At 35.2% G+C, this 27,139-nt stretch overlaps 1 protein-coding gene across 1 annotated transcript in view; it reads right to left on the bottom strand.

The window, feature by feature from the left end:
• Positions 1-2,443: 2,443 nt before the first annotated feature.
• LOC104462992 (syntaxin-binding protein 5) overlaps positions 2,444-27,139 on the bottom strand; it is a gene marked incomplete at its 3' end in the record, with an annotated part of 81,010 nt that continues 56,314 nt past the window's right edge. Inside the window, exons 9-20 of the mRNA XM_010075159.1 lie at positions 24,983-25,137; positions 23,863-23,935; positions 21,518-21,665; positions 21,035-21,102; positions 19,934-19,974; positions 17,623-17,843; positions 15,960-16,138; positions 14,138-14,263; positions 13,497-13,648; positions 5,922-5,984; positions 2,587-2,646; positions 2,444-2,491 (exon numbers count right to left, since the gene is read on the bottom strand). Coding sequence (XP_010073461.1) covers positions 2,444-2,491; positions 2,587-2,646; positions 5,922-5,984; positions 13,497-13,648; positions 14,138-14,263; positions 15,960-16,138; positions 17,623-17,843; positions 19,934-19,974; positions 21,035-21,102; positions 21,518-21,665; positions 23,863-23,935; positions 24,983-25,137 — 1,334 coding nt within the window. The remainder of the gene's footprint in view (positions 2,492-2,586; positions 2,647-5,921; positions 5,985-13,496; positions 13,649-14,137; positions 14,264-15,959; positions 16,139-17,622; positions 17,844-19,933; positions 19,975-21,034; positions 21,103-21,517; positions 21,666-23,862; positions 23,936-24,982; positions 25,138-27,139) is intronic.

Below are 27,139 nucleotides of genomic sequence, written 5' to 3'. Positions count from 1 at the left end.
ACGTAAGTTTCAATGAAGTGATTAAATTGACAATCGCTTTATATTTCTGAATGCATGTGTATTGTGCTGCCACCTTACACCCCATCACTGAAATGAAATTACTTCTCACTTTGCCAGCAGTATTCCCTTACTCACTGTGACACAATGTGACAAAACCCACGAGAACATTAACACCAACTGAAATTATCAATGTAAATAATTCTTGTTCTGTTTCACAACCCATCTGACAGGTCACATTTCACACATTGACAAAGAACGGAAAGAACTCCAACTGATTGTACTATACGCCAGTGCAAAGAGCAACAACCATGCTACATATATCATTCATCCATGTGAACACAGTTGATGGTAAACAATTTGTTTCCTACTACGTGGTGAAGTTAATGACACTAAGCGACACATTTTACAAAACTCCTTGTCCATTCACATTTAGTTGTCAATTCAGTTTAAAACAATGAAATGCAAAATCATGCAGCTATTAACACTGAAGAAGTGTTTTAGCTATGTGGAAGAGCTTAGAATGTAAGTTCAGAAAGAGCCATGCAGAATAAACATGCCAGATAAGGTACAGAAAGGATGGCGGGGAAAAGAGACATGAGTGGTTTGATGCCATGCACTGCATAACTCTAACAGAACACAGATGAAATAATTAAATTTCTTTAAACTTCCAATAAACTGCTCAAGTTACACAAACCACAGTACGGGCTGACGGGGAGACACTTATGAATTACATGCAAATGCATTATTGCCTCAATTAACTCTGCATTGAACTTGCACCCTGAAGAATGTATTACTTGCAAAGAAATGTTTTACTTTTTCAGCTGTTAAAAATATTCACAGCACTTTCAGTTGAAAGGCTTCAAGCTGAAACAGATGCCAACAGCTCTACAGAATTGTCATTATGATGTTTTATTAATACTGTAACATTACTCATTGAAAAAAGCATGAAAACAATGAAGTCACAGTCAAACACACTATGTTTTTGGCACAAGATAATCTGTCTTAAGTTCAGAAGAGACTGCTTTGGGACAAAAAGGAAACATTACCTCATGAACAGGCACTGATATAACATGCACAAGATTAAGTGTTTTTCTCATTAGAAGAACTGAACATAAGTTTCTAGTTAGCCTGAACTTCTTTTAGGAGAACTATTAATCAATACTCATATATGTGATACTCTGTTTTAATTACAGATGAATTGACATAATGTATTATTGACAGCCATTTGCTTTCTTGAACTATATTTAGGCTTCCACTGTCTCAGAGCTCATCTTCCCTATCATTTCTGTTATCACTGCAAGGAGGGCTCAACATAGTACTGAGCAAAGGGCATATTCTTGCTCTTCCTCATTCTGTACCTCAGATTCCCAAGACAACTTCATCATACTCGTTATTCATCTCACTGAATTTTGAATGATTCTTCTCAATTACTGAATTGAGATTAAAGGGATTAATGTTTTAGGACAAAAGTTAAATTGCCAAACAGCAAATCAAAGGCAGACCACAAGAAAAGAAATCTCCTTCTGGTCTGAACCTAGTTCAACACAACCTATGAAACAGTAGTTTAGCAAAAAGTTTTACTATATAAAATAGCTTCAATCTTTTGATCTGACTAAAGAGATAAAATTAAATCCTCCTACAGTGAGGTACTAATGTACTAAGTGAAAACAAAATGACCCATTAACACAGTAATTCTGAAATCAAAATAACCATATCCCAGCTAAGGAAGAAGAGTCCCTTTCCCAAAAGTAAATCATGCAGCCTCTTGCATTTATTTATTTATTAATGACCCAGTTGTCAGAAGCAGAGTTAATTTCCATTCCAGTCATAAAAGGGTTCAATCTACCTGCATACAACATATTCCAAGGCAATTTTGTTGCCAAATTGTTAAGACACAAGTCTGGAGCTGGGAGAGTGTTGTGTCACTGTTGGATGCAGAAAAATAAACACAGTTCTGGAACAGTAATGGGGTGTACCCATATATACGACCAAGTCCTCTTCCAGATGATTAAATGAAAACACGATACTGCCTGTACCTTGACCATAGTCACATGGCAATCTGACCATACGACTATAATGCAACACATAAATTAATCAGCCACATGTTCTCAAAGAGAGTATACCTTTGCAAAAGTGGAATAATGTTGTGAATTGCATAGACTGAACTCTTAGGACAGATCAAAATTTTACCCATCCAGAAAACAGAGAAGTGCAACTGTAAAATCAGAGACTTTAAACCACCAGCATCCTTGATTTTTTTTTTAATGATTGTGCCCAGTGTATTTAGTACAGAAGCAGCCCATAGAATTACCAATTAGCATAAAGAATTAAAAATTAATAACTTAATGCACTAAAATTTGAATTTTATTTGCTGCTGGGTTAGTGTTGCATAGAGTAGTAAGGCACTGGATTAGGAACAGAGCAGAACTTTTCTAGTTCCTACCTATGTCATTGGCTACCATCTTGGAAATCTTTCTGCTTTTGGTCTTCACTGTAAATAATATTTTAACAAAAAGATCAATCTAAGTATATCAAGGGATTAACTGAAGAAAAAAAATAAGACTATAGAAAAGAAAAATACTGTACCCTTTTCTATAAAATTATTCATTTTTTGATCATCATCAGAATTGTTTGGTGAACCAGAACCTATGAGTGAAGACAAAATGAAATGGATATACAACATACATCTTGACACAAAACCAATGTATTAACATAAGCTTTGAGTTTAAGGAAGATACAAAGATTTCAATTAAAATATCAAAGACTGATACCGGTATTCTCTGTAGCGGTACTAGATAGTATAAAGTTGAAATTATTTTGCTATGACAAGAATTCTGCCGTATTGATTTTAACAACAAAAATTATAATGCAAGTTACCATGTTGCACAGTGCAATGAGTTTATTGCTAGAAATATTTCCCTCATTAAGTAAATTTACATTGAATAACTAGATTGCTGTCCTAATCATGGTTCCAGACACAAAGACTAACCTAAATGACGATTCACATAACACTGCCAAAGCAATGAACTCAAGTTTTAATTTTTTTTTTTTTTTTCCAGTGTAATAAGTCACTGTCGGGACACAGTTCTTCAACTATTCTGCAGACGACTCAGAGCCAATGCTGCCACCCGGGATTTTTCTGCAAGTTAATACTGAAAAACCAGTGGTGGCTATAGGCCACAATTTGATGCTTACCATTGTCATAAAATTAAAACATAGTTCAACTAAAAAATGCCAAATTTCATTGGTTTTTATATTGTGGAAATGTAAAATAAGATAGAACGCAAACATTTTGACACTTGTGAACACAAAAACTTGACAGTTTACAACGCTATACAATGTTTTATCGGTCAGATAAATGCCCTTGGAGCCTAAGCTTTTTACTGTCTAACTTCTGTAAGAAAAGAAGGAGAAAAAGCTAATATTTGTCTCGCATTTTCACAGTATTTCTATAGTTCTGTTATTAAAACTGTAGGATGCTCTAACTTGCATAGGCAGGTAGTCCCTTTCACTGTCCTCTCAACTGGAGGAAGTCTAATGAAGTGAGCTTCCATTTCTCTTCACCTGGGCACAGAAAGGTGGAAGAGCTGGAAGACTTAAGTCACTTGAGCAAACGCAGGCTTCAGCCCAGTGATTGGTTTGTTTTACAGATCATATTGTAACAGTCAAAGCCAATAATGCACTCAGCTGCCAAAACCATTCTCCAGTCTTAAAGCTAGTAACAAGCAAACCTTTCATGCCAATATATTTTCCTCTTAGCTAGAGAGCCTCTGAAGAGGAAAAAGTTCATTTAACTCTGGCCTCTGTCCCGCATCTCAAGCTCACCAATACTGTGCAGCTGATTTCTCCACAATGTCCCCTCTCATCTCTCTGAAAACAGAATGCCATTTTCAAGTTTCTTTCCAGTCTTGCACTCTTGCCCAGAAAAGATGTAAAATTTAAACCAAACCTAAGGAACTGCAGCTCTTCTCTCTTCACAAGCATCACCAAATGATTTCTGTATCAGGGAGGTTCATCCCTCTGCGTACATTTCACACAATACTTAGCTCTCCAAACTTCTAGTTTTTTTTTTTTTTTTTTTAATATGAACTAACTTCAAAATAGTCTTCTCAGACAGTCAACTCAAACTGGCAATTGATTTCTGCCTCTACGGGATTATGAATTTCCCCCTAATTCTATTTCCCTTCAGGACATTTGAATACATCTGTTCTAAGTAGCCCCTTTTTCTGATCCTCTTAAAGAAATACCCAAACTGCATTAATTTTGAACCTATATCAGCTAACGCAACTCAGATGGGAGGGAAGGAGGTAAACAGAAGGAGAGGAGGCAAATTGTTAAATTCAGGATTTTTCCACAAACATTGATTTTCATCTTTGGGCTTGCCTTCATTGCATTGTTAGTGTAAAAGCTTTTACTCCAACTCCAAATGATGAAAGAAAACCTCTAATTAAAATCAGTGTTTTAAGTTTTAGCGGTAGCAGCTGGAAGTGGTTTGATGGGATGACATTTGAGTGATGCTGGAGCAAGGGAAAAAAAATGTGGACAGATCAAGGATTACAACTCATTCACTATTCATTGCACAAGATTTTACAGCACTCTATCAGAAACAGCCTGGACTTGAAATGGATGAAATTCAAAAACCTTAGAAGAGATTTACTGCAACTGTAACACTGCACAGCAGGTCGTTTACAGACATTGGTCTTGATATTTAAAAATGAAATAGGAAAGATGCACTTTAATCTAAACACCACAAAAAATGCTTGCACTAAAAATGTTGCTGAAGTTGACAACTTCAGCATGCCAATACTTAGCATTACACAGGTCTGTCATGAAATCATATCTTCAGTTAAGACTTGTTAATTAAAATTTCCAGCCACACTTTTCTTTAATTATAAATAAATCTGATTTACTCTAAGAAAGCGTTAGCAAAAAATGAAAGTGACATTGACTGATCTAGGTGAGAGTTTTGCACAAATTAAAATTAACATCAAAAGACAGCAGTTGTCAAACCACAAGTTAAATTTTACGTTAAAATTTCTACTGCAGCTACAAACAGGATATTTTCTTTTGTGGTGCTTTCAGCTTGTCTTTGAAAGGTACAGGCTAAACCAGAAAAGGAATCTATCTTTAGATTCCTATATGGATTACCATTTTGCACTACATTGCACAGAGTGCATTACTACTTTAGCTACTTGAATAAACCTGCAATTTTGTACTTTGAGTACAGCTTTGAATGAAACATATAAAGTGACATATTAATTTAAATGTTCTCAGAGTAATAGTGAAGCAACAATTTTTAGCTACTACATGAAATATTCACCTTGAGTGCTATATATTGGTGTACACTATTATTTACACAGCTATACCCCCACTAGCCAATATTAAACAAAATACTAAATAGGACCACATATTGCTGAAGCTTTCTTTTAAAATATTCATACACAGTAATGGCAGCTAAAAAAAGAAGGAGGGGGGAAGTGTTAAGCAGAGAACTCCTACTTTGTGAGGATGCCAGTTTCTGAAGACCTCTGATTCCAAAGAAAAATAGTAATTTACCACTCATAAGGAGGCAGAAGTAAACTACCTCTTTTTTATAGAAATAATTACTATTTTTGAGGACTCAAACACAATCACAGGAAGTTGTGCATCTCTTATCAATGTTTCAAAATTCCACTGTGCAGTATGTTCCCTGAGGCATAAATATTTCAGATTATATTTCTCTTTACTCATCTTTATGGCATATTCATATTGCATCTGTTAAATCAGCCTTGTTTTAAAAACACAGGAAAATTTATCACAGCTCAAACAGGTTTTGAGAAGACAACAGGTTTTATATAATTACTTAACTAGTAAATGTTGACCTAAAGCATGCCATCTTCTGGGCAAATGAGAAGCTGAAGATAAGAGAAAGTTATGATTACCTGAAGTTGGCGATTTGCAGCGATCTTCTGGCACCACTGTACCTTCATTAATATCACAAAGACCTGCTGGAACACAAAACCGATGTATATTAAGTACAGATCCTATTTAATCCTTTCTTCCACTGCAGTTAGGAACTTAATTTCTTATTATCTACAAACCAGCCAGCTGTGATAGAATTTCTCTTATGCATTACTTTTTTTTTTAATTTGGACATTACCCACACTGACTATAAAGTCATTTAATTCTTCCTACTAGAGTTTTCTTTATAAAATACACTTCCTTGTTAAATTTCAGTGAAAACCACCATACTTTCAGCAAGACAGACTTATTAGAAGTTAATTATTTACATGCTATAGATATATATGAAGTACAAATATAATTTCTGTTTTGAAAAAGTCCTAGAGTTACATTAAAAATGCAATTGCAAAAGAAGTCAGATGAAAAAGGATACTGAATATTACAATCACGTGTAGTATGATGTGCAAAACTACAATGCCTTTTTTCAAATTATTTTTCCACTGTTCCAGTGATACACTTTGTATTTGCCATTGCACTACCAGTAAAACTCCTTACTGATATCACCTAGGGAATTTAGGTTCTAGGGTGCTTACAAAAGCATTCTGCCTTGGGTGGAGTAATTTCACTAAATTCTTACATCGTCAAATCTAATCATTTGAGTAATTGCAGTACGTTAGTATCTAAAAGCTTATTCCTTTCATTCCAGTGGAGGAAGTAAAGCACAGGATGCCAAAATCAGATGTTAAAGATGGAAGTTGCCTTGTAAGGGTCCTAAATATTATTCATATAAAGGATATAATCCCATATACAAGGAATTTTTCTGTTTTCCTTTTTGACAAGAAATTGCTGTCAAGACTGCTCATGATTAAGAAAAGTGAGTTTTATTGGTATTTTAAGGCTAGTAACACATCTTTAGGTTTATAAAATAGTTTTCCTTCAGAAATTTTGTAATGTGATAGTAATGCAAACAAGCATGTAATACTTCACAGTAATTGTTAAGAAATATTTGTTAAAATGAAAAGTTTTTGCATCCACACAAATATTTCAAATAGTCAAAAAGCTTGAGAAGTGTTAACAGTAATGGCTAGGGCAACTAGGGCTTCCACATGCAAAGCCTGTCTATACAGCTGTATCCTACACATTCACTAGTGCATCTGTACATCTCTTAAGAGACAAGAAAAAACAAACAAAAAAAAGGAACAGCACTACTCTTCTATCAAAGCTTTAGAATTTCCAAAAACTAAAACGGAAGTTAATCATTCAAAGGAAAAAAGGTTCTCCTGAAATATCATATCAATGTGGAACATATTAAAAGTATGTCCCATTCACACACAGTTCCATTTATGTAAAGTAGTCTTTAAGATTACTAAGAGCATGTATAGCTTGAACCTGAAAACTCAATGACTAGGACTGTTCTAAAATTGTCAAATAACTATAAGGCTAGGTTAAGCCTACACTTAACAAGAATCCAGAAACTTCTTTCAATTCTAAAACATATGGTGAAATACCAGGTGGAAGCTACACATCTTTCCACTACACAGGAGGAAAAAAAAGGCAACTGATTTATTTATCAGTAAATCAATCAGCACTATGAGATAATCATGGTACATATTCTCTAACAAAGTATGATTTGACCTCTGAAAGCACCAGAATTTTAAACATGCATGAGAGTCTAAATGCTTTTGTACTAGACAGGATTGTGTAAAAAGATTTTTCAAAAATCCAGGTGCCGCTTTCCCAACAAGCAATGCCAGTTTTAAATATTAGCAGTGCTGGGAGGATGAACTCACACTGTGCTTTTAGAAATAGTTGTGTTTCTAGATCATGCTCCTTTAGAAGCCCAACTGTACAAATCCAAACATGCAGCTCAGGATCTTAATTCCTTCCTTCCCAGAAATATTTTAATTCTTTATCTTCACAGGAAAAGTTTAGCTTCTCACACTATTTTCCTACAAAAAGTTAAATCCTGCATGGACAGGGATAGTCTCTAGCCAAGAATGAAGTCACACACCTGCATGTTTGATTTCTTTGTAAGAAGTCTTGAGGCTACATTTTGATTGATATACATCTTAATGAGTAACACACATCAACTGATCCCACAGAAAACCCCCAAAATGTTCTCTCATCAAAATCCTATGCACTAATTTTATACATTAGGTAAGATTTACCCCCCTAAAGAATAAGTGTACATTATGACAATCATTATTGCCCATAAACCCTGGAAATCTAAGCATGACCAGCACTGCTGTTATTTAAGAGCGAGAAGAAACAGATTTTATCTCTGACTGTATTAGTAATGAAACTAAGCAGAGAATAATAAGAATGATCTGTGTTAAGTCTGTGAACTATAAGGGTCTGTCTGTGACCAATGACAGGAAGAAAATGGTGTAACCATCAGTATTCCTGTCCATCTTAAAACCCCAAGTACCCTGGTAGAAGCAGTGTGCACACCAGCAGTAAGATACCTCTAATGGAAAAGTTCTCTTGTTTCAGGCTTACAGCATGTGTGCAAACTGCTATGGATTACACAAAAGCTAATTGATCTAAGATTTTACATTTCAGAACTGCAAAGACTACAACCTGACTAGAACAAAAAGATATGGAAAACTGACCTAATAAGCTTTTACCTTCTCTCACTGAACTCTAGTAGCAAGAAACTTGAAAGCCTCAGAAATGAATAATCAAAAAAAAAATAAAATAATGTCATTAATGACAAAAATTACCACGTTGCACTAAAAACTCCCTAAAAGTACATCTGAAGTTAACTAATATATAAAGTCAATTTCATGAGATATTTGTCAGTTTTTCACATAAGCTTCAGGCAAATAGATCTCTGAAGAAATTACAACTTGACCAGAAACCAGTCTAATTAAAAATTACAACTAGAACTAGCTTGATATGAAGATACAAAAGTTAGAATTAAAAGCAATTAACCCAAACAATGGGGTAAAAAAATCCCCAAACCCAACAATCAAACTTCCTGATTCAGTTCTGTACTTGGCTTAGCCACAGTTGACGTTGGTCTGGTTTAGTTGACATTCAAGTTAAAAAGTCAAATAGAGTTCATGTCCAGATCCAGCTCAAGGAGAAAGAGAACAGGAAAAAAAGCTAGAACAACCAACCCCAGAAGAGTTCTAGGCATGTATTTTCTCCAGTTTTGACCAAACCCAGTTCTGAAACCCTTGTAGATTACAGAATCAAAAAAGACTTTCTGATGTATAACAAAAATTTAAAAAGTCACATGCATGCAAGAACTGCTTCTGTTTTTTCAGAATTTTAAACTGCCTATGACAGAACCAAGAAGCACTAGCTTATGAAAAATTATACTGTATTGTAATAGTTAAGAAGTCCCATAAAACCTTGTGGCTCCCACCAATAGTAAGTTGCAAAAGAGTTAAGATACATGAACTTAAATATGTACCTAAGCAAGGAAAAATAACAGCTAGCTGTCCCTAAGTTTTGGTGTTTAATCATAAAATTATGAATTGTTTGATAATTTGGTAACAGTATTGGCTTTCTTCTTAATGGCTCCTATCATATTTAGCAAACAGTATATCAAGCAAAGATCTCAAAATAGTGCAAGCCTCCACTGTGTATAGAGCTTTCATTTATCAAAGCTCCTACTTACAGATGTAGTGTCAAAGTTGGTTCCCTCCCCCTCCCCCCCCCCATTATGACCTGAAGGCAAAGGTTGATTTTGTTTTTATCCTTGACAAGCACCCAATGACACTGTCTAGAAGGCCTTTACAAAACATATACTGCATGCTTCACACACTATAAACTGCCACCCAAAACATGTTAGTAATATACCTGGTATGAATCACTGATAAGTTCCAGAACACGATCCCAACTGGGAGCTTGTATCTGTTGAGCTAGCCTGAAATGACAGGTTACAGTCTAGCTAGTGTAGAGAGTCTTGTCTCTACATAGATGCTGCTTTAAGATGGGAATCTGAATTTCTTCTCTGAGTGGAAAAAATAAGATGACAGAAACATACATCATAGTCTCGCAACACAAGCGAGGGGAAAAATCTCACATTTTTTACAAAGTGTTTTTAAGTTTTCAATTAGTTGACTAAGGACATGCCATTTACTAAATTCCAAGTACGTAAGCAGATACTGATGATCTATTAAATAGACATTTTATGCTGGAACATATAGAATAGTAGGGTTCTTAATGAGGAAGGACAATTCTCGCTCGGTTTTTGGGGCAAAAGCCATGGAAGCGGTTGAGTAACAGTGCATGATGTTTTCCTACTCCTCTCTATACTGAAATAATTTAATTTTCCTTCTGCCAATCTTGAGATACAATAACAATAAGCAGCTCCGTTGCATGCTGTCTGAACCTCAACTTCATCCAAGAACTTGCCTGAATGCATGGGTAGGCTAGGATGATTTTTACCTTTTTTTTTTTCTTAAATACATTGTGGTTGTCTTGAAGAGAATGGGAAATATACTCAGTTTCTCTAAAACAACTACATTAAACACACAAGCACTTTTCCTAGCAAGATTTAGAAATGAAGTACTAATACTACCTCGTAAAGGTTCTTAGAGCTGTACAGTAGTTGTAAATGTCTTATTTGTAGAAAAATAAATTTAGAAGTATTAAAACATGAATGTTTTAAAGATAAAGGATTCAACGAAGGCTTAGCTTTCACACCAGAAGCAAGGAAGCATCAGGTCCTTGCACCTTCGAAGACACTGAACATAGATATTACCATTCTGGAAAGGGAGAATATAAAAGGCGTAAGTGTTCTAACTAATCCTTATATATACACTCTTCTTTCATAGAAAACCTGTTTTAACTTATTCCTAAATTAAATAGTCCAGGTAAATTCAGCTTTACAATTGTTGGCTTCAGAAACTAGTTTTGGGACCTCTGCCCACTTTTCACTTCCTTTCAAAATAATAAATCAGTGGCAGATCCTGGTTTCCAGTTCTGTATCATCTTAAGCTGGAAGCATTTCTTTTATGCCTAGCTCCATTTCTGCCTTGGCAGCAGGGGATGGAAGACTATACAGAAAACAATATTTGGCTATCGAACCTACCTTCTCTGAAATGTATTTCTCTTTTTCTTGGTGGGGAAAAAATAGCAGAACTAACAGAACTGGACCCAATCTCAAGTCTTTTTTTTTTTTTTTTTTTAAACTACAGATCGTTATTCCCTTAGCTTAGTTTTATTCTACTCTCCTTCATTAAAAAAATGGGGTGAGATTACCTACCTCTGCCCAAGGGCTGGTGAAAATTTGCATTCTAGGGAAAGGAACAATGTTATGCTTTTCAAAATCAACTTTACACCCTCCAAATTCTTAGATGCTGTGAATGATGGAATAAGTCAGAGAAGCCCTCAGCTAAATTATGATTCTGATGGGCTACCTCCCTCTCATGTCTGAACTTCAAAACTGCTTGGAAACCCCATGGGGCTGTGCAATACACAGACACCTCCACTCTTAATCCCTATGAACATCATCTTTACAGAAGTAAATTTTCATTTGTAATAGAAAATCCTTGTATTTTACAATGTTAAAAAAATATTATTATTAGTAATAACAATCTAACATGAGAGTTCTGAAGCTTTTTCTGCCAGAAAGAAAATCAAGCAAGGGAAATTTCTAGCCTCGGATATCAAAACAACACTGCGTTTGGTAAGATCTCTGGTCTGTAGAGATCAGTAACTTCTGAGACAGGATCACCTTTTGATTTTTATATTTATTTATTTAAAAACACAAAATACAGAGACTATTATGATTGCTTTTTTTTCCTTCAAGTTTCTTTTAAAGATGCCATGAACACGAAACACATTAGATGTGTGATTGATTAAAATCAGTGTCTAAAAGTAAAACAGCTTATTAAAATGGACTAACAAAAATATTTATGGTGAGCAAGCAAGTAAAAAAATCAAATTCAGATGTTCAAAAATATTTTATTGCCATGAGAATGACTTACTTATATAAGAGGTGCGAAGCTTTTTCACAGACTCTGAATATAAGTTAGAAAGGCCGCACATGCAAGAAGCCACAGTCAGCATACCTTTATGAAGCAATGAGAAAAGGAAAGACGGAGACACTAACAGTACATTTGAGACAGAAAAGCCAGCAGAATAACTTGTATAATCAGGTTTACAAAATGCTCTTGCCATGCAGATTGTTAGTATTAAAATGTAAGATGAAAAAGTATATGATTTCGTGTAACAGTTATATTCATGAGCAAAAAGGACTTCATTCACTAACATCTTACAGACACAGTTGTAGCTCAGTTATGTGGATCCAATACATTAAAATAACACAAGCCAAGAAAACAAAGCAAGTAATGTTTAACACTCCAAAAGGCAGTCTATAAAATTCTGCTTCATGCATTTAGATAAGCCCTTTTCTCCCAAGAGGAATTAACACACTCAACCAGTGAAGTTATTTCTTTCTCTCTTAAAAAGTATTTTTTTAAGTTTTTATTTATTAGAATAAAACATTTTATTTGACGAGATAGTAACTGCGTATGTTCTGCTCTACAGTAATAATTTTTAGACCAGTTTCCTCAGTTGAAATAAGCTGACTGGTGCTAACTGGACCTTTCTCAATCTAACGATTTACTAAAATACATCTTAAAGCATCCATTTCAATTTGAATAAAACACTACCTAAAGATCTTACCTGGACTTTATTTTGGATCTCAAAATAAAGCAAACAACACTAGAGTATGAAAAAGTTTTTTGAACAGTTTACTTCCCATCAAAAACAATTTGGGATAACAGTGACATTGCTTATCATTCTGTCTTCAGCTTTTTCCAAATTAACCTAAAAGTACCCACTACTTAACAGAGAGGAGAAAATAATTTTAAAATACTGAATTTTCCTTTTGGCAATAAAAAACTTGGAATTTTGACTGAAAAGTCACTTTCCTCCTCACCTGCAAAGAAACATCTTTCTTCACTATATTTTTAAATCAAAGTCCTTTTTTTTTCCTCAAAAGTTTTTTTTTATTTTACTGGTTTGAGTTAGGAAGTTTATTTTGTTCATTTAAATGAAAGGCTTCCTCTCAAGCATAACATAACAGCATACACAACACGCTTTAGCTTATCAGGGACATTTCTAGTCAAAGTTTCAAATAGGAACCCAAAAGATCCCAGCAGATACACTGGCCATCTGCAAACATAAATGGGTTTATACAAGCATGTGATAGGGGTACTAGTTATATCAGAAATACCAGGATATTTCTACTACTTCATCTTGTGTTATTAAACTAAAATCTTGTAAACTGCATAAATCCATTGTACATTTGTACTTATATCTATTCACAAGAACGTTTTCCCATCTGCTTTTTCTTAAAACACATTATACTGAAAAATAAGTAATGATACCAAGCATCAGTAGATTCCATTAAGCAACAGCTTTGAAGGAAACGAAGTCACAAACCTACAGAAGTGAGCTTAGTGACTGATCAAGAAGAAGGGATGAAACCACAATGGAGAAAAGTATGCTTGTACTCAAAGAATATACACTGATAGCCCAAATAAGCTCAGAAGACAGACACAATTGGCTAAAACAAGCTTTGGGTTACTCACCTCCAGACGGTTGCCGAGTTTTTCGGGGAGATCGCGGCTCCCTGCGATAAGGGTCATTGGAGCCATACAGTTCAATAGTGCCTAGATTCAAGAGGACTGTCTTCTGGAGGTAATCAACCATGGCAATACCATTACAGTTTCCAAAAACTACTCTAGAAAAAGAGAAGTGGAAGCAAAGATAGTGCTAATCAATTGTTGGTAAAGTTTTATATCAGTATTTGTTGCTGTTCAGAATTTTAAGACTTCCTAATTTTTACAAATTACCCTAAACACAGCATATTTATAAATTACTATTTTAGAATCCAGTATTGTTTAATTGTTCTCTTGTAAAAACACACGATGCTGAGTATAACCTATCACTGTCGTTGTACTTGCCAAGCTATCTGACAGAGCCTTAAATCACATTTAGTCTTGGTTGAGCAGTGCCAGCTGAGGAAATGCAATACTGATCTCCTTCCGACATTAGAATCATCAGGATCTATCATGACCCAAAAGGAACTATATCTTTTAAGGACAGGAGACTGATTGCCTCTCTAGTGTTGCTGTGCAGCTCTCATGAACACAAATGGAGACTAATTTTTAATAGAAAATTGTAAACCACTTTAGCAGAATAATGAAAAAACTGTGTAGAATATACTTACAGGCCGTACGCTGAGTTGACTGCTAAGCTGGTTATCTGTTGAGGAGGTTCTCCACTCACCCACACTAGCTGGATAACTAGCTCAATTTGGTAGCCTGGAGACTGCTTGAGAGGAGAGTTTTTAACTCTGCAAAGTAAACAAAACTTGGTATCTTTATGATTCTCCACAGTCTCAATTTTTTCCTTATGAACTCAAAATTCATTAAATTCTACACCATATTGGACTGCAGAAAGTTGGAAAATTGCAAAAAAATCATACACATAAAAGCAGCCAGAAAAAAAAAATTACAATTGATCATTCCCTTCTTTTTAAGGGCCCTGTTGATTCATTACCTAATTTAAAATTAATTGAGCAATGATCACAAATATTTCATTTCTTCCCTCTTCAGAGCAAGGCTTAACAGTGTTAGTATGCTGCACTGACTTGAATAAAGGCTTTGAGTGTCTACAAGGAAGGTTTTACCAATTCTTTTCAGAGTTCCCAAAAGAACTCTGATTTAAAGAAGGGAAGGGGGTGCAGCGTGCATGTGGAAGAAGCTTACTGAAAAGTGAAATGGAAGCACAATGTATTGAGACAAATGCAAACACAATGCTGATGATATGGTAGAAAAAAAATTGAAAGCAAAGTGAATTATTATAAAATTGGACCAGTAACATGGAATGAACCTGGGAATGGGGGAATTGAAGCTGCTGGAAAGATTTTGTTTGCCTGCCTAAGGTGAAAAAAGTTACACAGAGCAACAGAAGCTCCTCCAGTTCCTGAACTCGCTTTATTTTATGCACTCATTCTTGTTAATGCATATTGTGAGGTGTTTTTTTTTTAATTCAGAGTTTTCCAATTTTTCTACTCTGGACATGGAATGAACCTGGGAATGGGGGAATTGAAGCTGCTGGAAAGATTTTGTTTGCCTGCCTAAGGTGAAAAAAGTTACACAGAGCAACAGAAGCTCCTCCAGTTCCTGAACTCGCTTTATTTTATGCACTCATTCTTGTTAATGCATATTGTGAGGTGTTTTTTTTTTAATTCAGAGTTTTCCAATTTTTCTACTCTGGTTTTTAGAAGCACTCATTCTTGTTAATGCATATTGTGAGTTTTTTTTTTTTAAATTCAGAGTTTGCCAATTTTTCTACTCTTTTTTTTAGAACTTTCTTTAGAAAGACACCACTGCAAATCAGTACAACCAATGAGATACGAAAACTCCCACCCAGAGAAAATAACCCCATCAGAATTAGTTATTAGTCTGAAAATGAAGTTCAGTGTATACTGTAAGGAAAAGGTGATGGTCTAGAAGGATCATAACGCACTCTTGTAGAAGAACAAAAGAAAGATTGTCCTCTTTGTAAGCTTTTCATTGCTTTTGAACTTGGCTCTAAAAACCTAAGGCTCTGGAAAAATAACAAGAAAAATCTATTCAGACATACTTGGCCTAAAGGTAAGGAGAGACAAAACATTAAGATGCCTATTCATTTCAATGGACTAGAAAATTGCAAAGTAACTACATTGTTGCTATTGAAAATGTTTGCTCTAAAGGATGACCATCTATAACTATACTAAAATCTATACCAAAATTTCCTAAAGAAGTCAGCAACCATAAGGTCAGAATTTTCAGATGTTTTTTAAATCAGCTAATGAAGCTCAAAGAAAACTAAGACTGAAATATTAATTTCTTAGACTACAACTCAACTTTCAGATATTTGGAAAATACTGCTCTAAGAAATAAAACGTCTTTTCCAACAATGACATTTCTGCAATAATAAAGTACATACAGCACATATTCTTGTAAAGTTTCATGCTTGATCAAAGTATGACAGAATATACTTACTTTAAACACGGGACATTATCACGAAGTCCATCAGATGAACTGCTACTTGTAGATGGATGAGACTGGGGAACAATGGATTGAGGATTGGAACCTGTGCCTGGAGTTGGTAAAGGTGGCACCTGCTCACCATCTGGAGATTCAACATCATTTATTTCATATAACAGACGTACTTCCAGCATCTATAAATGAAAGTTAAAAAATTCAGTAAATTCTGCCTTTCAAAAAACTATATAGGAAATAAATGAAGTGCAACTGAAGATACTAGTGACAAAAGTAACATCCAGGACTTTTCAATCTTTTAAGAGATAACAGCAGTTTGATAAACAGTGCAGCCTAAACACACACACGCAGTCTTGAGAAACACAGAGTCATTATTAACTACTACTGACTGTCTGAAAGTTTGCTAAACTTTGAAAATTATATCCCAATATTTAAAAGTTTGCTGCTTAATATTGGAAAGAAATTTAATACTAGATACAAGATCCATTTAAATAACATTCTGTGCACATAATAAATTTAATGAGGATGACTTGTTTTATGTAGTTCAGGAATGCTAAAGCTAAGAAGAGCTGAAGGCACATAGTCACATTTATACTGTTGCGGCACTGTACACATGGGACTTCAATGTTTAATGTTGCACTGAACTAGACCAGATATTTTAAAGAACTGTAATTTCATAATTATTTCAGATTTCCTTCTGCTGGGTCTATAACAATATTACTATTAATTGCGGTGCAGTGTAAAGAAAGTTTTCTGGTGTTTTATTCCCATCATCTACAAAGTAGAACTTAATTAATGGACTGAAATAACTATACAGTATTTTTAAAGCATTCCTAATACTGAAGAATAGTTTGCTAGGGGCAAATTTGTAAAAATCATCTAGAAAAACTATTGCCTCAGAAGGGAATGCACTTGTACATAAGTAAACACCAGAAGGAAAAAAAACATGCCTTGTCTTCTTAAACTGAGACTTATCTGAAGGGGGCAGAAGCAGCAAGGTGGAACCAACCAATTACACTACAATTAATGCTATACTCAGAACATACAACATTTTACAATTACATGGCTTCAAGTTAGCTTTCAGATTATCCTTTCAGATAAGTAAAGTTGTATGTTTGTGCCTGACCTAGCAAAGGACTTCTCAAACTCTTCATCATTCTGTCTTACACAGATTAAAACAATGACACAGCGAAGTCCTTAACAGACCTTAGGGTATGTCTGGCCCATTTCTACTCTAGCTCCTGATACTGCAGAAGTTTTGCCAAGACAGATGGTAACTATTAGGAATAAAGGAAAAAACTGAATCAACTCCTTAAAAGCTTTGAAAATCCTTCAACTCCACTTTCATTCACTTCTGTTTTAATTTTACCTTTGACACAGTCAAGTGTTGATCCACTATTTGCATTGATAGAAGAAAGAATTATTATTGTCTGCAAAAACTGAAAAAGCCAATGAAAACCAAAAACTTGGTACACAATTTTCACTTTTGCTGAATTTCATAATTTATTATTTTTCCTCCATTAAAATACATTTCCTCATTTTGAGGCAACTGTTTTCATGCATTTTACTAACAAAATGGAAGACAATGAAGAACCAAATTGCTACAACAGTCTTACCATAGCTACCAAATCCTACGAAGTTAAAAAATGGTTTTACTAATTACCGGAATGACTTCTGTTGTCACTTCCTGCTTGCTGAATCTGTAAATAATGACATGTGCAGAAACTCCAGCTATGCACAGCATTCTACTTTCTGGGCACCATGAGATGATCTGAATAGCGTATGGATCTTCATCTACTATATCTGTGTTTGGCCTGTCATCTTTATTCCGTGATTTTTCAAATACTTTGGCTGTCTTTAGCTTATAGAGTACTTGCAGTGTTACTAGGAACAAACGAAAAGAGATAAAAATTAGTTTTGATCTAAACAGATATTTTCCTCTTGAGAAGTTTCTAAGGCAGAAAAATTACCTTCATAGATACAGCCACTATATTAAATAAAAGAGGAAAGTAGAAGCACCAAATATCTGTGTTCACTGTGCCCATAGCGCACAACTCGCCCAATGGAGGATCAGACAGTATAAAAAAAACCAAAACACTTTTGACAGATATACGCTAAGCTTCAGTTATAAACTAAGCCCTCACAGCTTCCTGAGGATTAACTATACTCAGGGGTCTCTTTATAACAATAACATCTAATTATATATGCCACACCCACAACTTAAGCCTACCTATGGCAGAGAAAGTGAAGCTCCTTTCCTTTCTCCTTACAGTATTTCAAACCCATGGCCTCTCACCTGTGTTCTCCAACTTAACAGCCCAGTTTCTCCAATTTTTATTTTATGCTGTCTGATCATTCAAAAGTGCCACCCTCTAATCAGTCCACATTTTTCTTGATAGTATGTTTCCCAGAACTGTTCTAGTGAGGCCCTGACACAGTTTAAAACTGTGAAAGAATTACTCCAAGTTGTTCTACATATTCCCATTTATTTACCCCAATTATTTTTTTTTGTGCAATGCTGAGTCTGCAATCCATTAGACCTCTATTTTTTTTCCTCTAGATCGTAAGTTCTGAGTGTAAATCGTTCATACTATATTAAAAAAAAATTGTCTTGGTTGCTATTCAAGAATTAGCAATATCATTCTCCATCGTAATTCTAATTCTTTCTTACATTTTCTTTCAGCTGTTTTTTGGGTGTTGCTTTCAAACTTCACAGGTATATTCTCTAGTCAATGGCCCAAATCACTGCTACTAATACTAATCATATCATTAGGAAAACTTCATTTATAGCATCCTTGCTCCTCTTCCATATTTCAGTGGTTTTACCTGAATCACATTTCCCTAATTCCCTCTGTAAGACTGTACTATTAGACAGATTTCAGTTTTAAAAACACGATACAGAAGACCTGTAGTTTCTCCCTTAACAGGTTTATTTATCTGTTTTAGAAACAAACTAAATGTCTTTAACAGGAGCTCCTTTTGACAGATCTATGCTGAAGAGAATTTTTAAGCACACAGAATCAATCAGGTTTGGTTTGGGTTTTCTTTTTTTTTCCCCTTTTTCTTCCCTCTCCTTCTCTCTTCTCCTTCCCAGGATCCACCCCCACCCCAAACTGAAATTAAAGATTTATAACACTCCAAATACTCCTCCCAGTTTTTAAACATATACATTGCATCTGTTCCTTCCCACACCCACACCCCCCTCAGCATTCTGGAATCTCACCAGTCTTCCACAAGTTTTCAAAGACAACTGATAATGATTCAGACAGCTTTTAGGTACCAAGAGCAAGGTTAGTCAGTACTAGATGAATTAAAACATCTAACTCAGTGTAGTCCATTCTAATTTCAATTCTTACTGCATTTCTGTTCACTGTGTAGACAATCAGATGCAATTGACCCTTTAATTGAAGAGAAACGTAACAGACTCTCCAGGCCTGTTCAGTGTTTCACCGAAGTGTCTATTTTACTGTTCTCCTGCCTTACTTCACAAATGCCTAGATTATTCTATTAGCAAAAGCCACTTCTGATTCCAATTTTTCTCATTTTTAGATACTGTAATTTATGGGGAGCTGATGTCTTACAAACACATGCCTCTCTCCTGTCTAAAAAGACAGAAATAACTTCCTGAAATTAAATTCTACTAAAAAGGAATGCATTTGCCTGTCATGTATCTCTATGCTCAATAATGTAGAAGGTGCTTCTAAAAAATTTGAGTACTCCTCCATTCTAGCCGGCCCTCAGACTACCAATGCATTTTCACCAAGGTGGTAAAAACAGTTAAACAATTACCTAAGAAATTATGTTAATTTTATTCAAATTTAAATAAAAGTTTCCTAGGGAGTTACTGACTCTACATGAGGCAGGAAATAATGAGAATGACTAGTCTGCAACTACATGCCACGAGAGAAATCAGAGAGTTCAAAAACTCCTACAACACAGGAAAAAAAAAAAACATCTCTACTGAAAACACTTACTTGCTGAGGCATCCCAAAACTTGATTGACCCATCAGCATGCCTATGAAATATTAAAAAATTAATAAGATGGTAAAATGGTTGAAGTGTTAGACCTCTTTGCTGCTGATTATAAAATATATGGTTAACATTCCATTTTTATTAGCATTCTTAGTGACACTACTTCAACAATTTATTGGAAGTCAATATTTTACAAACATGCACCCCAATGACTTTAGATAGAAAGCATTAAAAAACATTTGGAGGCTAACTCCCTGAAATTCCACTATACTAATACTAATTTGCAAGTTTAAACAGTGATTTCAGTCACCTGCATTTTCCATAAGCAGTTTGGTGTACCTTACCATGTGATGGCTCTTAAAAGGCACCCTTTATTTGGAGTGACACATGTAAAGGAGATGCCTAAATATACTGGTTTTCAGTGTAAATGAGTCACCTAACTTGTTTATTTATCCTTGAAATTGAGAATCAGATGACTAGATTTTTTTCAGGACTGTCTCTCAAAGCCTCTGCAATGTATAGTATGAAGTGACATTAATCTTCATTAGGGCTAATGGGCTGTTCTAAAAAACACTTTTAGCAGTGCTCTCACTTTCAGCGATGCACTGCATGGTTATAAATTAAATTTTATTTATGCTCCTTAGTGTAGTATTAGAAGGATCAGCCTCAAGAGAGATCAAAATGAACAGATTTAAGTATTTGTTTGTCCTTTTTAAAATAAAAACCTGACTTCCCTTTGAGAACTGAAGTCAATAACTTTTTAGTGGACTTGCTAGGCTCTAAAACATTACTCAAATATTTTTCAAAAGCAAAAGAATTAAAGATAAGTTTCACCCAGCATATAACGATAGCAAGCAGACATATCACATCATAGCAATAATCCCTGTAAAACACCTGCTATCATTTTGTTCCTACCTTTTCTTTCACATGGTGCTTTACTTGTTAACACCTCAAGAAGATTATCCAAATGACTTGTATGGTGAACATAAATATTAAATCATTCATACTGCTCTTAGAGCATTGTTTTCTATAAGAAGAACAAAGTATTCTCACTTCTACTTAATCAGTCAAGGAAGTTATTATTACACTATGGCATCACTTACCCTGTAATAATTATCTCTGGATAGCTCTGAGTGATCAAACCCCAGTTGCCTCCACTGATAGGCCATTCCTGGAAGATTAACAAATACACTGAGGAAGAAAATATCACACAGTGCAAAGTTAAACCACTGAAATTATTACAGATACTGAAGATTCCCGTATTTCACACGACTACAAGAAGTAATTAGACATGTCCACTGCAGAGAAAAAAAAAATAATCAGCAAGGGCTATGAATAACACCCCTGGCTCCAGAAGTCCCTTAGCTTCCCAAAGCTTTGCTTCAGTATGGCAATAGATAGGAAGACATCAGGAAAGCATGACTGTAGCTTGACATATGCTATTTCCTCCTAAACATCTGCTATCAGTCACTACTAAAGACAGGACAAGTCAGATGTAGCTTTGGTTTTAGTATGTCCACTCATATTGTTTAGAGCTGTTGATTTTCAGTATGTTCAAATACATATGTATGTACTAGATGTTGTACCTTCTTACTGTAACCTTGACGTTTCTGTCGAGCGCCAACTGAATAGAGTGCAGGTATGAGGTCCACAGGACAATCAGCGAAATATTCACAACAGGTAACCGGAGATTCATGTATAGTCAAAGGATAGGGATTCTCAAATATAGGGTACCTTTAATGGATGAAAGGGGAAGACTTAATCCAGAAGAAGCTTTTTTTTTTTAAATGCAGAACACAAGTCAAACACTGAAGGCTAAGCCTGCATTCTTTTCATACAGAGGAAAATAAATGCATATCATATTAGACTATGAACAAATATACTATGCAGCTTTACTGCTCATCCAGAACACTATCAAGACACTGTAGTACTCTAGACAGAACCTGAAGTTTATATTGTTTCTAGAATACTTCTAGAACACCGTTATTCCCTATAGTTCCGTATTGTAAAAGTTTTCTATTTTAATGGCCTGTGGAAAAACTGAAGGTCCCAAGTCCTAACTGTAGTAGTGGGGAGCTATGAATTTATTTCTAACTCTTAAGTCTATTCTTCTAGGGAGAAAGACAGGAAGATTCTACTTCTCACTGTATTATTATACTGCTCATTATACTGTTCTTAGACAGAAAGTCATACAGCACTTCTCATAACCTCCTTACAACTCCAAGATTACTTTCTGAAAGTTATAGATCACAACACTCAGTTACCCATTAGAAGTAAACACACACACACACTCCCCACCAAGACCTTCATCAAAAAAGTGACTGAAAAAATTCAATAATAATAGAGGTAAATATATCTGTGTTCAAAGAACATTTATCTCCAGAGAAATGTATACTATGCATACACACTTTTTTTCCTCTTATAGGCTAAAAGGGACACAGCTTCTCAATCCATCTAAAGGAAAAGTTAGCAACAACAGACTAAAACATTCTGCATACCAGTAATTTGATACAGAGCCCTCTGGAAAGCTAAAATAATCTTCTAAAAACTGAATGAGTAAGAGGCTTAATTTTAACAAAATACAATAAATCCATATGACAACACAGGGGAAAAGGAAACCTCCTGCAGCAAAAAACCAACCTATTAATTTTGTTGCTTTTTTTTGGGTGTGAAACAATTAATACTCTGCAAGTCAATCATCAGTCATAACAAAGACCATTGTAAGTCTTCTAAAAACATAACCGATGAAGATTTTTTTAACATGAAATGGAACAAACTTGAACATAATTCAAATTTCAGGCACAGCAAACTATTTCACTTAAGAAAAAAGCCTTCTATAAAACTTCTTATTTCAAGCTCATTAAAACTTGTCTTATTAATCTTTCAACAGATGAATGTTGGAAGCTTAATGCCATTGGTATATCACAATCAAGTTTTAGATACAGCATATGGCCATGTAACACTGGGAAAATCTAAATCAAATTGCTCAGTTCCTGCAGAGATATTAGGACTAAACTTTACATTCTTCCAAATTTGATCGTCTTCATTATCTAAGATATCATCGTTGACTTTGAGGATACGTATTTAAAGGCTTTTGTTTTGCTCTAGAAGGATGTTCTTCACCAGGATTTTTTTCTTCATTGACCATTGGTGTCTTTTAAACAGGAACACTACAATGATTTTATCCATCAGGTTCCTCTGCTCCTAATCCCTTCATAGTTAATTGTTACTGCCTATACCGATTTCAAAACCCTTGATAAAAAAAATTTGCAGGATACAGAATTTTTAATCACCACTTCATAGAGTATACGGACTGTTTAATGGACAAAGTAACAAGAGACTCAAAATGTGTTAGGCAAGTAGTAGCTGTGAAAGCTGTAATAGGATACTACTTTTAAGCAAACTCTTACTACATTAATAAGCCAGGGAGTAGATGTTACCATTCTAATTTATGTATACAATATTTATTGCATCATTATTGAGTTAAGCAATACAGATAGCATCTCATTTGGCAATAAAATTAGCAAATATTTATGTGATGACAACAACACTCAGTGTCAGCTAAAATTATCTGGCTTATCCGAACAGTCATTCCCCCTGCTCCCTTCCCCAAAATTCCAAGCTCCCCTCATAGCACTAAGGGATCAACTTCAAAATAATCTGTGATAATTAAAAAGCATCAGTGGTCTATGAGCAACTTCTGTCAGTCAATCAAGCCTGGAAAAAGTCACACAATATTCTATTAATCTATTACATATTAACCTGAGAAAAGCTGATCTCTAAAGATTCTCAGTTCTGCTGAATAACCTTATATTATTCAAAATTTCATGTTCTGGACAGGGAGGTATGATGACAGATCAAAAAGCTACAAAGCCGAACAATAGGCTGACCACTGCAGCCAACCATTAAAAAGACTACACAAGATGCTTACCCGTTTTGTGCAAGGTCAATCAGTACTAAATCCTTTTCTAGCAGAACAACTACAGCATATGGTTCCTGAAAGTCTGAAAGCAAGAAAGAAAAGAGTTACTTATATGTAAATGCAGTTCTTGCATCCACAGCCTCAAGAACATTATCAGTCGAGAGTAGAAGAGCCACTTAGATATCTCACTACACAGTTTCTGAAGATATTTTATACGCTTGCCCCATGAATACGCCAAGTTAAGTTTGGAAGAGCCACACTCTCCCTTTAATTCAGTATTCACAACTCTCCTCCAGTTTGCTAGATCCATCTGAACAGCTCAAACAACAGGAACATGCAGAGCAACTTGTATACGCAGCATTTTTGAGGAAGTGCCAATTACCAAACAATAACATCCTTCCACCCCCAAACTGCTTTTCCTCATATTCAGTGGGGTTTAAATTCTAACTGCTTACAAAATGGATTGAAAGACAGCTGGCTTGACACTAAAATAAGAAAACTGAAAGTTTCCAGAGTTGATCTTAGCCTCTTTCAGGCAGACCTCAAATTCTGAGGTAAGCAGTTTTATATACTGCTGGAAGTTGACAGCTAAAAACATTGGAGTTATCAGAAATATAATACTATTTCTCTGTGACAACTACCGAAACCATGATAAAAATCCCCTTTTGCAGAAGGAAGATTACAAGTTAGTAGTGAATTTCATATGAGTACTGGAATGAATAAAGTCACTAAAAGTTAAGAGTACTACACAAATGCTAATCAAGATTTAGCATTGACTGGAAAGGTCTTACGTGCTCAAATAAATATGGATGAACACATCTGCTGCAGTAACTGCAGCTTAAAATTGTAATGCTGCTTTTTCTCTGCACACGCTTTTGATATTAACAATAAAAGGAAAAAACATGCAACTAGTAATCAGCATTCTTCTACAAGCAAAATAGGTTTTATAATAAACTATTATGATACTTTGGGAAGCAAAACAGACTTCAGACAATAGGGATAGCAGATGTTGTTGCTGCAGTCTGATCCCCAGAGATAAACAGAAAGGCAATAGTAAAGAATATTCTGATGGGGTAAAACTCCAGAGAGAAGAGGTTGAAGTACTGAGAAAAATCTTTACGAAGCCTACCATTAGGATACGGTGTTTCACAGAGGGTTAGAAAATCAACAATAGAATAATCCATTTCTAGCACAGCAGTACTCTTCCCATGCATAACTGTTAAACAGGGTCTTCTTCCTACAGTGTCATACGACAAGCCTCCTGAGAGAATGATGAAAGGCTCCCTGGAATAAAGCAGAGGCATTTAGGGTCAAGCCAAGATAATATGTAAAAATAGATTGGGCAGTTTTTGTAATCTTATTATAAAATTCAGTGAGATATCCTTAAACAACAATACACTAAGAATAATGCAAACCAGCTCTCCACATAACGCGTAGCTTGAATATGTGTTTCAAAACTTAAAAAGAGTTAGAAGACTACAACTCAAGACATCTCTTTCAAACCTTTTGTTCCATATTGCGTACTTAACCAAACTTTGCAATCATTTGCTAATATGAAGTTTTTTTATTTCAACTTTAGAATTGTTTCTTTTCTATGGAAGTACAGATTCACATTTGCCAACAGACCAATTTATCCATAATATAAAATATTCCAGCAGGATGAGGAAGAAATGGTCCCATTTACTTTCTGCACAGAATTATCCTAAATTTTGAAGGATGAACAATTTTGCAAACAGTGTAAGTAATTTTGCAGTCACAATAATATGACCGTCTTGGAGAAGCAACCAGCTGCTTGATAAGCTTCAAAGACAGACTGTTAAATGTCAGTTTCTGGCAATTCGGATATGAGAGAGAAAAGTACATAAAGAAGTCAGGCCATTGCTACCAGTTTACTTTTCAAACCATGGGTAAATTTCTCAAGAAGATAAACCCTAGTAATAAAGGTGCAAACGACTTCAAAAGTTTGTTTATCTTAAGACTGGGAGTTAAGTAGCAGTGAAGATAAATTATTAATTCATTTTGGCAAGCATGCTTTTAAACTGACAAACACAACTAAGCAGTACTATTCAAACTAAATTAATATATCAATAACTTTTACTTCTGTGGAGACCTCATTATCATAGAATCATACAAGGGTTTGGGTTGGAAGGGACCGTAAAGATCATCGAGTTCCACCCCCCTGCCATGGGCAGGGACACCTCCCACTAGCCCAGGTTGCTCAAAGCCTCATCCAGCCTGGCCTTGAACACCTCCAGGGATGGGACAAAATTGTAGTTATTATGTTATTATTGTAACCCCTGAGTTCCAATTACATACAACCATCTCGCTCAGGGGTACTGCTCTACAGTTAGTCAACAACAGCTGCAGTAGCTATCACGACAATACCCTTTTTGATTATGTTTTACGGGGAGACTTTTGAGCTGTAATTCTACTATAGAGACCTCTAGTAGCAAAGAGTAAGCTTGGGCAATTTTACCATAACACTAATATCAACCAGAATAAATATTATAAGCGACTGAATCTGGAGGGGTGGGGAATAGCATTAGGATGCTCCAGAACTTCTCCAGATTCACTTGAGACAGAAAAGTCTCCATAAAAGGCAACACAGAAACCATTTCAGTAAGCTCAAAAGGTAACCTACTTTGGAACTCATTGCATCACAAAGAAATAGAGTATTTTAGCTCAACTTAAATGGCTGGAGAACAGGGACATTATACCCTGGGATTGGAAAATTATGCCCATTTGTTCAAGGAATATACCAAGAACTTGCCTTTTGACCCCCTAGCCCAGGATGACTGTCAATAGTTACCTTTCTACATGTATTCTCCAAGAAATAAAGCTATAGACATGCTATTGTTGTAAGGTAAACAACTTCAGCTTTGCAAACTTCACAGGCACTCTCTGCTGTAGACTTAAAACCTAACAAACCTAACAACAGAAACACTACAAACTAAAAAGATAAATAGGCAGTCTGTAAGAACTGGAAAAAGTCTCATGTCGTCCTGTTTCCCTGACTCCAGCATCAAAATACAGAGAACATAATGGAGGAAAAAAGTGAGAAGGGATTAATAAGAGTTGCAATAGTAGAAAGAATGGTGTCTGTAGTCCCTGCTACAGGTTGCAATCAGTTATGTTCCTTCCTTCTGTGTGGTTCTGGCCACCTTTTCTCAAAAAAAAAAAAAAGTAGGTTATTAGAATTAGAAGCACTAAAGAAAACAAGTAAGATCACATCATTGAAGTGTTTTCCACTTGAAGAGATACTGAAACAACCTTACATCCTAGACCA

Source organism: Pterocles gutturalis, unplaced genomic scaffold (genome assembly GCF_000699245.1).
Source record: "Pterocles gutturalis isolate BGI_N339 unplaced genomic scaffold, ASM69924v1 scaffold10767, whole genome shotgun sequence".
Taxonomy (NCBI): domain Eukaryota; kingdom Metazoa; phylum Chordata; class Aves; order Pterocliformes; family Pteroclidae; genus Pterocles; species Pterocles gutturalis.
Note: the sequence above shows the minus strand (reverse complement) of the source record. Positions and strands in the feature narration are given on the sequence as shown.